Below are 14,564 nucleotides of genomic sequence, written 5' to 3' on the forward strand. Positions count from 1 at the left end.
CTTGAGGCCTTTCATAAGTGCTAGGAAAAAAACCCTATTTTTCTTGAGATTTGGAGTGCCAATGTTTCCATTTCTACATTGGCCAGCAAGATGCCTAAACCATTTTTAAATTCAGTTTTAATAATTGTATGGGTTTCATCCTTTAACTCACATGTGTATGTTCTAACTTTCCATTTGGCTTGATTCTTCTGTTGCATAGTGTTCCTTATGTTGCTTTTAACCTAAGTGTTTCCATATTATTAAAAATGTTTGTGTAAGCTGCTTCACATTCTCTGTAGAATCAGAGGTGGGTAAAGCACCCCATACGTCTTCAAAGGTTGTAATAATCCAGAGAACTGGGCAGTATTAATTAGAAATGTAAAAAGTTGAAAGCCCGTTACTTATATAATGAAGAATATGGTCAGAACTAGACTTACATTAGAAATTAACTGTGGCCTTAATCAATATCAGGGAATTGGAGAAACTAGAAAGGAAACTGCAACCATTCTTTCTTGACCACTGAAATCCTGACAGGGAAAGAATTTGCCTCTGACTCTTCTCTCAACCATAGATGGTTCTAGATTCCAGCTATAATAGTGGAAGTATAAGTCTACTAATTTGCCTGTAAATTTTATTTCCCCTCTAAACCAACACCCTGCCAGTTTATTAGCCTTTTGAAGACAGCGAAGACAACAGTGAAACTGACCATTCGTGCTGAGAATCCAGATTCCCAGGCTGTTGCTTCAGCAGCTGGTACAGCCAATGGAGAAAGAAAGAGCAGCCCCCAGTCTCTGATGGTCCCACCGTCTGGCTCGCCGGAACCAGAGCCCATCCGAAGTAAGTAAGGGCTGGTCTCCTGCTAGTCCTGCACGTGTGACGCGTTCAGGCTCAGTATCGCGTCCCTGTTTGGGAGCCGCCTGCCTGTACGTAGCCCACTGCTTGAGAGGCCGTAGTCAGGGAGCCTGTTGGTGAAGGGATGGTATAAAGAGAGGGGCTCCTGAAGCAAGAGCACTGGGCTATGAGGCAGGGGATCTGCCTGCTGTACATTAACCATCCGTAGAGCCTTGGGAAACCCATCCAGCCACTCTGGGCCTCCGCTTGCTCATTTCTAAGACAAGGGACTGGTACTCTTTGCTCTCCAAGGATCTTCTGCTAAGGCTGTCTGTGATTCCAGGTATCTTACTAATACATTAGATACACCATTTTGTTCATTCCTTTTTTTATACTAGTGAACAAGTAATTTAACTTCCCAAAGACTCAGTATTCTCATTTTAAAATGGATACAGTGATACCACTTCACTGGTGTGAAATCAACATTGCCTGGTGCTACATCAGACTCTTAAAAATGCACATATATGTAGTTGATGTGAGTTGTATCCTTTGAGTGTAAGTAGTAGATAACTGTCAAAGTAGTTGTATGTAGAGCATGGAATGAAACCTTCGTGTATCATTAAAATGCCAGTCTAGTATATTGAGGCAAATTATTCCTTTGAGTTACTTTTTTGAGAAAAATTACACTGGCGTTTAATAAAAGAATAAATTTCAAGCTTTGTAGCATTGAAAAAAAAAGTACTTAAAAAACATTGCTTTTTTCTGCAACTGGGGGAAAAAATCTCTTTTGGCCTCCAGACTGAAACATTCAGTTCTTTTGAACAGGTTTTTAAGGAAGCAGCAGTTTAAAACATTGTAATATAGTTGGTTAAAAAATCTTTTTTTTTTATTGAAGTATAGTTGATTTACAATATTGTGTTAATTTCTGCTGACTCATGCTATATATATATATATATATATATATATATATACACACACACACACACACACACACACACAGACACACACACACACACATATATATTCTTTTTTATATTCATTCCATTATGGTTTATCCCAGTACATTGAATGTAGTTCCCTATGCTATATACAGTTGGACCTTGTTGTCTAAAAAGTCTTAAAGTAATAAATATCTGATGAAAGCAATCCTTTATTTAGAAAGACTAATGCACTAAAATGTTAAAAAAAATATGGAAATTTTTTCATTTTTCATTTTTAAGTAGATCCCTAAATAGCATTGTCTATAAAAATATAAAATGCTAAATGGAAACATAACAGAAAAGAAAATATCTTACACCTGTTCTTACCATTTCAGGAGCAAGAAAATAGTCTCCCTCTGATTCCTAGAAAGAGAGCATTTTTTCTAAAGCTAATCTGTCAAGTATCCCAGCTTTCCCAAAATATGACATTTGCTCTATGCTTTTTGGTATATCACAAACCATATGATGTGAAGACTCTCATAAAACAAAGTATAAAATTATATTCCCTTTATTTTTTCATAATCTAATCTTATTTATTTAATTCTGAGCATTTATGCACCAGGATTTAATATCTGAGTTCATAAAACATCGAGACACAAGGAAAGAAACTACAAGTGGGTCTTACTTGATGTCATATAAACTCAGATATTAAATCCAGTTGCTTGTATGCTCAGATTTGATTACATAAGTAGAGATGCTCTAAGATAGGATGAAAAGGAAAACTAAATCAAAAACCTAAAAAGCCCTGAATGGCAGGCACCATGACCAGAGTTACTGATGTCCTTTGTGTTTTGTCGTCTTCCCTGAATGTGAGTTAGGTCTCCACCACATATCTCAGTTCTGAGTTTTACAAATCATAATTTCATAAGAAGTTTGTTTGGGTCCCATGAAACGTAGAATATCAAAGTGGAACTAGAGGTTCAGTTCAACTCTCTGTTCTCATTCCTTTTACCCGTTACCTCCAGTAATTAAAAAAAATACAGAATACTGCATAAAATAATATCACAGGTAATTTTGTACCCACCACCCTAAATTAATAATGACGATTTAATCATTTGTTGGATAGTTTTAAATGTAACTAAAAGATTAAGGTGGAATTATATAGTCTTCTTTGTCCCCAACTTGGGCCCATGTTTCTGCTCCATCCCCCAAAGGCACCCAGTGTGGTGAGTTTGATGTATATGCCTTCTAATCAATTTTTGTTTGTATTTCATTTCACTTTTAACTTATTTTTAGGTACAAGCAGGTCATCAACACCAGCAATCTTTGCTTCTGATCCTGCTACGTGCCCCATCATCCCAGGCTGTGAAACAACAATTGAGATTTCCAAAGGGCGGACAGGGCTGGGCCTGAGCATCGTTGGGGGGTCTGACACACTGCTGGTGAGGACACAGCCCGAGATGCTCCAAAGACACAGGCAGCCTCTTCAGTGAGCCCTGAGAGATTACTGTCAGGGCGATTTCCATCAGTTTTATTAAAGGAAATACAAAGGCTTAGGAAAATGTATCATTCATTGTTATTTTAATGTATAGGGCAGATACTCAGCTGCGTACTGGGATTTTTATTTTGAGTAAGCCAACACTGACTTAATAATATTTCTTTATACTTGTGATTGTGACCTTTAGATTCAAAATATTTCTGTGGGTTTATTAGTTCTTGCCATATTTTAATTTTCTTTTTACTGACTGGATACTCTTGGGTTAGACCCATATTGAGAAAAATCTGAAAATTTGGATAATTTATAGACAAAAATTTCTAAATGTCAAAAATGCTTTTAAAAACCATTCATTCCACTTGTGGATAGGAAAGGTGATGAGGTGATGTATGTCTATTATATATGCGTGTGTGGGTGATTTATATATTTTATAATTTTTTTCTTTAAACTTCCATATCATGTGAAAGAAATATAAGCTTCTTTGAGCCTTGTAGCAAAAATTGTCTTCTTATGCTTTTCTTTCAATTTTGATATGTGGCTCACATACGGATGCAGTGAGCGTATAACGCGTACCACTGTCTCTAAAAGTGAAGTGTGCTTTGCCTCCATTTCTGCTCACCCTCCCTAGGGAGAATGGTGTAAAGCATGGGTGTGTTTTCTTTGTGCCCTTAGGGTGCCATTATCATCCATGAAGTTTACGAAGAAGGAGCAGCATGTAAAGACGGAAGGCTCTGGGCTGGAGATCAGATTTTAGAGGTACAGAATGCTGTGCATTTGACCTTTACAACTAACGAAGAAAAGGCTACTCTGGGGAGGATGGTCTTTACTTATTTCTTTTTCCCTCCCTCCTTCCCTTCCTCTTCCCCCCTCTTTCCCTCCCCCTCTCTCCCTTCTCCCTATCTTTTTTCCTTTTACTCAACTCACCTGGTTCCCCACCCTCTGTGTCCCGTTTCTGTACAGGTGAATGGAATTGACTTGAGAAAGGCCACACATGATGAAGCAATAAATGTGCTGAGACAAACACCACAAAGGGTGCGCCTGACGCTCTACAGAGATGAGGCCCCGTACAAAGAGGAGGATGTGTACGACACCCTCACCATCGAGCTGCAGAAGAAGCCGGGCAAAGGCTTGGGGTTGAGTATTGTTGGTAAAAGGTATGACTGATCAGGGCAAATGCAATGACCTCTTGGAAATGATTGAATTTAAATTTCTTTAAAGAGTACTAGCAGTAGTAGAATCTTTCTCAACTGCTAGTGTTCTGTAGGTAGCTATTTCAGCCCATGCAGTAGTGGAACATCAGAAGACATTGGTGCTGAAATTTTTTAGTCAGTATTTTGGGGGATTTTGAAGGTACTAGACAAAAAGCCATTTGGTATTTTTGAGTACCGCCTGGGTGCCAGGAGATACATTAGGTTCTGGGGAACAGAGTTAAATAAGACATGGATCCTGACTTCAAAAAACTCTGTTTGGTAAATGAGCATTAAATACATTCTTGCAACAAAGGACTCTGTTGGTGAGAGGCAGAAATGCATCGTGGGGGATCCACGGAAGCAAAGGAGAAAGGGACCGAGTGCATGACCTTATTTAAGGGAAGTAGATTAGGAAAACCCCTTTATAAAGAGGTGCCAGAGATGAAGCCAAAAATGAGAGGTGAGAGTTGGTCTGACAGAAGTGGGCGAGGATATTCTAGGGAGAAGGATCAGCATGAACAAGAGCACACCATCAGAAGGGAATAGAAAGTGTAAATTAAGAGGCCAGGGTAGTAGATTGGTGAATATACATAAATTAAGTACCTCATTTATTTAAATATGTATGTATAGTTAATATTAAAAAATATATAATCCAGTAAGATCCAACACCTTTATTCTTAAGATGGGAAAGCAGAGTATCAGATGGTGAAAGGGCTTGTTTGAGGTCATGACCTTGGCAAGAACAAGTGATACAATTCAACTTTTCCTAAATGTTTCTACTAGGAGTTATCTTTGTATCTCAACAAGAAGTCCTTTAGTTATTTATACTTTCATGAAAGGAAGATTGAAATAAGTTGAATATTTGTTCATTTTGCATAAACCTATCTTGTATGAAAGTTAGACCTGTAATGATTTAAAAGAAGAGACATCCCAGCAATGGTACTTAATTTTGAGTAACAAATGGTTTTAGTTTGAGATACATATCCGTTATTTATTTTCAGTAACGTTAATGGCACTGGTGATAATAGCAACATATTTATGTAGGCACAGGTCAATATCCATTCAAGGCTTCATTATGGTGTAGAAAGAACAATAGATTTAGCTCCCAGTGACTGACTCTTAAGTCCTGTTTTTGCCATTTAGTAAGTGTGACTCATAAAATGAGTATAATAGCCACTTCTACTCACAGTGTAGAACTGTTGAATAAATAATGCTTATGAAATATATGTTCAATCTATGAAATATTGTAAAGACATAAGATACTATTTATTACAAAAAATAATTCTCATAGTTGCACCAGTGTTGCTGAAAACAATAAAACTTTTAAAGTCATAAAAATAGAAGTAAAATTTCCAGTTGTAAAATGTTAGCCTTTCATTAAATAAGCATTGCATTACAGTTGGGAAAAAATAATAATGTTGACATTCAAAACTTTACGTTTGCAGAAATGATACTGGAGTATTCGTGTCCGACATTGTGAAAGGAGGAATTGCAGATGCTGACGGAAGGCTGATGCAGGGAGACCAGATACTAATGGTGAATGGAGAAGACGTCCGTCACGCCACCCAGGAAGCCGTCGCAGCTCTGCTAAAGGTAGAAATCCAGCGCCACAAATGGTCATGTGTAATAGTGTAAGAGAGGGAGGAGCGGCCACATTCAAACAAGTATTTATCTAATATGTTCTCTCAAATAAGACATATTTATACATTAGACACCATATTTCAGTGATAAATCTCTAAATAACAAACTTACAATCAGCTGTTTATTATATTATTATATATTTAGCAGTAGTAAGAATTATGAACTGAGTATCTGTGTTCTTAGTAAATCTTTTATCACAAAGTGATTACTGTGTGGCTCTTTTCTTGAAAGAAAAACACATATTCAGGCCACAAAGGAGAAAAAAAGTCTTAACCTCGGTTCTCCCCTGCCCTCCCATATTTATATTTGGATTTATTCTTATGACCTCTGGCCTAAGGGAAGAATCTCCTCCCTGGCACAGGTGCTCTTTGAAAAGGGACTCAGCAGAAAGGCGGAAGATCATAGGAGGCAAGAAGGGCACCTCTGGAAGTCATGCTTTCTGGACTGCCCTGTCCCAGCCCCTTCCTTAACCCCTTACTGGGCACACTAAATTGGACATCTTTATATTTTCCCAGACATGAAGAATGTGGAAGAAAGATTTTATCCTTTTTGAATGACAGAAGAGAATGTTTGGTTCATATCTTATTCTGATTCAAAACTATTGAACTATTTAAAGTTTGACATTTAAAATCATAGTTGGATGGGTCATACTTATGAAATGAAGACAATGTAATGCAGATTTACTGGGCAGTACCTTCAACAGTTATTATTGTTGTTGTTTCAATAATTATAATGCCTCCATCCCCAGGTATCATTGCTAGTCTTAAGTACATTTTACATTGTGAAATCTCTTTCCTCCATGGAGTGAACTCTCCATGAAGAATCATTTTCTGATTGGAAAGGCAGAGCCAGTCTCATTTTAAAAATGGAAAATATAGAATAGTCACTTAAAAATACAACTCGTGGAAGTTTAGACATATTTCCTATCAGGGAATATTCCAGTTTCCAGAGGGGGTTTGTGTTCCTACAATTACATAAAACAGTGTTTATCTCATTGTTTTCCTTTACCTAACATGTGTTTTTATGACCTGAAGTGTAGTTCAGTGTTGATTAAAAATCGATCGCCATCGGTATCCATGTCATGTGGCACATGTTCAGTAACATGAGCACATAACTTCATGACAGTGTCTGACAGCAGGAGAAATGTCAGAGTTCTCAGATGCTAGTGGGAGCCTCTTCAGTGGCTAAGCTTAGCTTCATGGAGTGATTTTCAAGTGAGCATCTTGTTATAAACCTCTGTGGTTTGCATAGGATCTGGTATATACATATAAATTTAGTTATTAATAAAGCACACTTAAAGTCTATCATTTCTTCTTAGAGTTATCAATTTTCAAAAAATAATTAGAATTCTTTAAGGAGAAGTAGCTTCCTTTAGGAGATAAATTAACAATGATAGTTAACTCTGTAAGATAGATACCTCTCAAAGATAGAGAAGGAGACATCCATAAAATAACCTAAATAATTTTAGAACTAGTTAAATCACCATTTAAAAACCCAGTTTGGCAGTATATAATGAGAGCCTTAAATATTTATATAGCTTTGCTATTTGTACCTCCAGCTGCTGCTTGTTGTTGTTTTGACTTGTTATTTCTTCATTTAAACATCTTGCAGAATCCTCAATACACAAAAAAACTTCACGTACATAAGGTTCATTGCAGTGTTGTTTGTAATAATAGAAAACTGGAAGCAACACAATTGACGATACTGCTTTGTGCTCGACACTTTGATAAGAATTGTGCATGGATTATTTTATCACAACAACCTGTAATGGTCTCTGTTTTTAAAATGCAGAGTAAAAGACTTATCAAGGTAAACATCTGCTAAGTTCACCCAGCTAGTAAATCACATAGTCTGGATTTAAACCAGTGTATCTGACTCCAAAAGCCTGAGTTCTCAAACACCTCATTGTGCTGCTTTCACAGTAGACTGTATAGCATTTCTTGCATGCCTATGATTTATTTGTAAAGGACCACAGGGAAATTGTCTTCAATTCTCGTTTTGTGTTTACAGCAATATGGCTTGTTTAAGTGTTGTATATTATAATATATCTATTCAGGTACAGCGAGGCAGTAGAGAGCTTACCCAATTATCTGAGTACCTTTGCTATTGAGGGCAAAATGAATTGTTGCGGTAGTGGTTATTTTATTGTTTTTGTTTTGTTTTTTAAGGTCTGAGTTACTTAGTTCTTTTGGCCTATCTAAATTAGTGCGTTTCGTGAGATAATTGCTTGATTCTCCATTTCTCTTTGCCGTGACAGACACGCTCTCCATGTAAATCATGAGGCAGTAAGACAGACACTGGGTGTTGCTGCTGCTGCTTGTTGTTATAATTTTTTTTACTAGTTTTAATGTTTTAGAAAAGCCTTTTTCCACAAAGGATTGGAGGTATCCTTGCCCGTGGAAATTCCAAAAGGAAAATGCCTTTCAAAAACCCAGCCTTGAAGAGTAAAATGTAATCCTAAAGCTAACTGTATCATTTTGTTTAAACATTTCATCGAACAACTTCCCCCCCAGTGTTCCCTAGGCACAGTAACCTTGGAAGTCGGAAGAGTCAAAGCTGGCCCATTCCATTCGGAGAGGAGACCTTCTCAGAGCAGCCAGGTGGGTAGCTGTGGGATTCATCGGACAATGCAGTCCATAGGCCAGAAGGAACTCAAAGATGGCCCTGACCATGAGTCTGTCCAGGGTCATGTACACAGGCCTGGCCCCCTGGCAGCTTGGCAGAGCGGCTGAGGTGCAGACTTTGTGATAGGGAAGAACGAGAGATGGGAGTGGACAGGCAAGCAAGGTGGATGGAGCTCTTGAGTAGTTTGTGAGTCATTCTAAGGAACTTAGTTCCAAGCATTCTTCTTTTCTGACATGATTCTTTTTCCATAATCTCAAAAGTGAACCGATTAATATATACATATAAAGCCTACAAAGACAATATATGTTTAAAGTATTTTATAACAAACATTGATCAATCAGTATTGAACTGTAGAAGCTCACCACCACGTATAAAAATATGGTGTGAGATAGCTGGAGCCTCTTGGTAAGCCCCTCTCCTGTCTTGCCTTCTGATGACAGAAGCCCATTTTTATCAGCCTGTCCTTAAGGACCTCTAGTCACCCCTGAATGATTACCATTTGTTTCCTGTCGACTGGCCCTAATTCTGCAGTTGTTGAAGTCCCCATCTATGTACAGCATTTGTTTAAATTTAGAGAAGATTAGCTTGGGTGAGATTATGAAAATCTACTAAAATTTTAGGAAGGTTGGAATCAATTGCATCCATTCTTTTACCTTTATTTATGTCATTGGACAAATTCTTCCTTAAAAAGAAAAAAAAAGAGAAAACTCAGTGGAAACTCTCCATATTGATTGCCCTTCAAATTACCAAATGCCACTGTTGCTTAACAAGTATTTCTAAGTCCATTAAAAGAATTCTGAAATAAGTGGTATTTAGTGGGTATTATTATTTCCCAAACTTTCTAAAACAACTGTTATGTATTTGTAGATGAGTGAAGGGAGCCTGTCATCATTCACTTTTCCACTTTCGGGATCCAGTACATCTGAGTCACTGGAAAGCAGCTCAAAGAAGATTGCATGTAAGATTGGATTGAAATTTTAAGCATGATTTAGTGGTTTGAATTTTGGCCATCAACAGTGATTTTTTCCCATTTTACTTTACCTCTGAAGCTCTCTTTCCTCTAAATCATCCCAAACCCTAGTATAGGTGCAAAAATTCAGAAGAGCATGAAGTAGTGCCTATAGCGGTATTTCCCATTTGATGTTTTCCCTACGAGGTATACTAAACATTAGAATCAGGATCCTGCAATTTTTTTCTTGCGAAGCAGATTGTTGTATTTGATTTTTATTCCCTTTTTCTGTTTAATGTAACACCAATATATCAGAAGATCCCATTAAGTGAAGCTTTCTTTCTCCATGAAGATTGCAAAAAATTTGATTGATAAAATTAATATGACCCTCCTGTGTTTTAATTACATGAAATCATGATGCAGAGGGTTTTTTGGCTTGGAGCATTGGTTGAAAGTTGTTCAAATTGAAGAAACTAACCATATGGCAGTCTCTGTTTGCAATGTAACTAATATTCTAGAAATTTAGGCACTTAAGTCCATGGATTCTTTTTAATGCTTCCATGACTTTATTTCTCTCAGCTGTGCACATGTCTTTCTATCCAAAGCACATCCTGTCCTTAACTCATTCAAAGTGGATTATGGAGTTGTATAAGCAATGCTTGAAATAAGAAGGAAGAAATAGGATGGTGTGTGCGTTTTTCTAACTGGGAAGTCCCTCTGTAAGACAGATTTAATCATGTGTGCTAGTAACTTTGAAACCCCCTTTCCAAAAAAATTAGGATACCTCACTTAGTCCCATCTAGCTGTAGACATCAACTAAAATTTAAACTGACATTAAAAATGCACTAATAACCATATTTTATATTTTTCCCATTTACAGTGGCATCTGAAATACAGGGATTAAGAGCAGTTGAAATTAAAAAGGTAACTTGGGAGAGAGGAAAAAATATAAACTCTTTTGACTCCAAAGGCATCTGCATATGTATTTTCCTGTTAGCTGCCTTACTATTTTATAGTACCATATGATAAAAATGTGTATTATATGCAGTGGAAATAGCCCAGTGTAGTCTTTGCGGAATTTCCTTGTTTGAAAAATCATTTTTGGTATACTGTTTATTGCCACAAATGGTATCAACCCAGCCCCACGCAAAATAATGCCGGGTCTCTCTCACTTCTCATATTAGGATAAATTAGCCTTTGCTTTCAACAGAGACTTCCCATTCTCCTGAAACCGATTCCTCTGATAGCCATGCACAACAGAGAAAATAAAAGCAGATTTAAGTGCTGAGCACACTTGTAGACACTTCATACCATCGTCATTTCATTTAATAGTCACTGCAGCCCTTTGTGAGAGGCATGGTAATCTCCATTTTGTCCGTGAAGATCTAGGGATTCATTGAAAGCAGTGGACTTGTTCCAGATCCCAGCGTTTGTAAGTGTGGGTTTCTGGCTTTGAACACGGGTCTCTCTGATTCCTTTTCACTTCATCAGCTTCCTTGATTTTCCTCATTCCCCATAGCATGATTTTCATTTAGTTTTGATTTCTTTTACCTCCTGAACAGATGCTTATTTTTCTAAATCACATTAAGGACCTGTATCAAATAAAGTAATACAATTTTCTTGGGCATCATTTTCCACCCTCACATCTAGAAGATGAAAGTTAACTATAGAATATTGTGCCAAAGAGACCAAAAGCCAATTAAAAATATCAGTTTGACCAAAATACTCTGTCTGTCCAATGGCAGGGACCCACTGACTCACTGGGGATCAGCATTGCTGGAGGTGTGGGCAGCCCGCTTGGTGACGTTCCTATATTTATTGCAATGATGCACCCGAATGGAGTTGCAGCTCAGACCCAGAAACTCAGAGTAAGTTTTACTAATAGCCCTGGTAGCCCTAGCAAATCTGTCAAAAGGTTTTATAAACCCTTTGACTCTGGCCAGCTGTTGCAGGCAGTTTGAGATGTCTGTCAACTTTTAAATCCGCTTATCCAGCCACATCAGGGCGTGCTTTGGGTAAAAGATGAAGAAAATTAAAAGAGAGGAGAATTTGTTGTTGTATGCAGATTTTCAAGTAAATGAAATGGGATGACTTACAGTTGTTTCTTAATATTTTTTACTTGTTCGAAACCCTGTGGAAGAAGTTAAAATGAAACAGAAGGTATTCTCAGAAAGTATTGCCAGAATGAAGTGAAATTTTTTCTTTACGTGTTTTTTTGGTTTAAATGCTGATTTAACTTTATTAAATTGAAAATTGTCATTTATGTTGCATTTGTTTATCAGTTTTGCAAAAGTTTAGTGTAAACATGACTTACAATGTGAAACTATACAAAGCTTGCTTCAAAATTGAGGGATTTTGCATATGTAGAGCACTATGATAGAATTTATGCTAACTGCCCAGTTCTGAAATCATGTGAATATTCCATTAAAGTAACTCAATCTCTACAAAGTAAAATCTATATGGCCTCATGCCTTAAAAATAGTCTCAAACCATAATCACTATTTAAATACTCTCTAAATCGTAATGGTTCTATTTCCCTTTGCTATGTAAATTTATGACTGGCACTTAAAAACAGATTGTACGCGTAACACAGGGGTCAGAAAACTTTTCTGTAAAGGACAAGATGAATATTTTAGGCTTTGCAGGACATGCATGTGTGTCCCTGTTGAAACTGTTCAACTCTGCCTTGTGAAAGCAGCCAAATAATAAATCTGTCCTCCAACCAGATTTTATTAACCAAAATAAACAGTGGGCCAGTCTTGGCCTATCAGCCGTAGTTTGCCAACCCTTGACTTAGAGTCACAGCTAATGTGTATAATAATAATATCCAGAGAAATTCTGGTTCCCAAATGATAGCAGATATGGTATTCTTTTAATAGGAAGTAATGTCTTACCCAGGAGAAACAAAGAAAAGGGAAGCGTGATTCCCTGCCCATTGCACCAAAGATGATAGAACTCAGCCATTACTTGCAGCTTCTCTTTGTGGTTGCTGCTGCTTGGAATTGGACGTTTCCTTGGTTCTATTTCTATTGCTGATTAGTAGTATACATGTGGTGTGGAAGGTAGGGAAGGAAATCATCCCACTCTCCATGGCTGTTGTAGCAGATGGCTGTTTCTCTCCCTCGCAGGTTGGGGATAGGATCGTCACTATCTGTGGCACATCCACTGAGGGGATGACTCACACCCAGGCAGTTAACTTTCTGAAAAATGCCTCTGGCTCCATTGAAATGCAGGTAAGATTTTTATCCCAACTCTTCTGAATATGGGTAGCTTGAGGACACATGAGCTTTAATGTCAAAGCTATAAAATGATTAAATCTCCTATTATTGTATTTACTATTTCCCTTGAACATAAATGATTACATTGAGAATTCCAAGAAAGTACATAGGAAATACATTCTGTCACTTTTTATCCTGATGCATTTATCATTTCATACTTTATATCTTAGGGGGAAAATTCATGGTCTTGGCAGGAAATGATTAATTGCTGAAATTTTAAGTGGTGTGATTGAGTGACTTACATTCTAAAGATCTTTAGAAAACAGTTGCATGTGAAACCATGTTTGAAAAGCATCAAAGAACTTGGTAGAATTGAATTAGTAGACTATTCTTAGTGTCAGTTGAAGAGGCCTCTGGACCTTATGAAATTCCTGCATTTATGTTAACAGAAATGATTAAGTGGATGATAAAATACACATTTTATTCCCAGTGCTCTTTTTGAAGAAAAACTACTGATGTTTTCCTAGCCACGTGAGCGTGTGCTTTTTCCCTTTATATTTCTCCTGTGTACAGGTGGTTGCTGGAGGAGATGTGAGTGTGGTCACGGGTCATCAGCAGGAGCCCGCCAGCTCTAGTCTTTCGTTCACTGGGCTGACGTCAAGCAGTGTATTTCACGATGATTTAGGGTGAGCTCATATACTATGGTTTGTATGTCCCTGTTACCCACATAAAGGTGAAATGTTGGAAGATGAGGTGTAAAATATGAAAACCAAGTGTTTCTAAACTCTTCGATTATGGAATGGTAGGTAGGTAGATAGACAAGCAGACATGCGTGCATGCTACTACTCTTCCCACATTTTCATCTCTGAGTTTTTTGAGGGAACATTTTAGTCTTGGGGGGGTCAATCTATCCTTTTAAAAATTCCAACATTGCCTAATCATTTAATGAATCATACTTGTGATTAAAAAAAAAAAATTCACAGTTACCCAAAACTTGAGTACACAAGAATTAGAATATAGAGAGAGGGGAAGAGAGGAGCATGCTGGAATTTTTACATAATTTGATGCAGCTTTTCTATTTCTTATCATCTATTTTTGTCTCTGAGCTTGGGAATACTGATGTTTATGACTTATTCCATCATAGTCTTTGGCAGTTTAGCCTCTCACTTTAAATAAACTGGAAAAGGAAGGAGCTGCTTTATACAATGAGAGCTTGCCATGAATATGTTAGGTTAAGGGTAGTATACATGAGTAATAGAATAGGGTGTTAAGTAGTATTTCATTAGATTATATAAATTTAAGATACATAGCACAGCACACACTGACAATTTAAGCACCCCCAAAATACCCGTGATGGACTCACCGTTGGTAACACAGAGAGTTATACTAGCTTTAGGTGGATGTCAGCTAACCCATAACTTACAGATTCATGGAGATACATATGTATATGCCATATATATATTTTTTTAAAGTCTAAAGACTCTTTTTTTCTTCCCTTTACCGTAGACCTCCTCAGTGTAAGTCTATTACACTAGACCGAGGACCAGATGGCTTGGGCTTCAGTATAGTAGGAGGATATGGCAGCCCTCACGGAGACTTACCCATTTATGTTAAAACAGTGTTTGCGAAGGTAAGCTTGCAAATTTTAACCACCCTCTTCCCCCCTAAGCATTCATTAATAGTGGTCAGCAGCGGGCTTATTAGTTTATGGCTTGC

At 37.4% G+C, this 14,564-nt stretch overlaps 1 protein-coding gene across 17 annotated transcripts in view; it reads left to right on the top strand.

Moving 5' to 3' along the window:
- Positions 1-14,564, top strand: part of MPDZ (multiple PDZ domain crumbs cell polarity complex component) — a 362,584-nt gene that overhangs the window by 341,770 nt on the left and 6,250 nt on the right. For all 17 annotated transcript variants that reach the window (XM_059924722.1, XM_059924725.1, XM_059924723.1 and 14 more), the window contains 12 exons: positions 642-816; positions 3,027-3,172; positions 3,898-3,981; positions 4,186-4,379; positions 5,861-6,008; positions 8,570-8,656; positions 9,549-9,639; positions 10,511-10,554; positions 11,376-11,498; positions 12,759-12,863; positions 13,422-13,534; positions 14,355-14,478. In XM_059924722.1, the coding sequence (XP_059780705.1) occupies positions 642-816; positions 3,027-3,172; positions 3,898-3,981; positions 4,186-4,379; positions 5,861-6,008; positions 8,570-8,656; positions 9,549-9,639; positions 10,511-10,554; positions 11,376-11,498; positions 12,759-12,863; positions 13,422-13,534; positions 14,355-14,478 (1,434 nt within the window). The remainder of the gene's footprint in view (positions 1-641; positions 817-3,026; positions 3,173-3,897; positions 3,982-4,185; positions 4,380-5,860; positions 6,009-8,569; positions 8,657-9,548; positions 9,640-10,510; positions 10,555-11,375; positions 11,499-12,758; positions 12,864-13,421; positions 13,535-14,354; positions 14,479-14,564) is intronic.

Source organism: Balaenoptera ricei, chromosome 6 (assembly GCF_028023285.1).
Source record: "Balaenoptera ricei isolate mBalRic1 chromosome 6, mBalRic1.hap2, whole genome shotgun sequence".
Taxonomy (NCBI): Eukaryota; Metazoa; Chordata; class Mammalia; order Artiodactyla; family Balaenopteridae; genus Balaenoptera; species Balaenoptera ricei.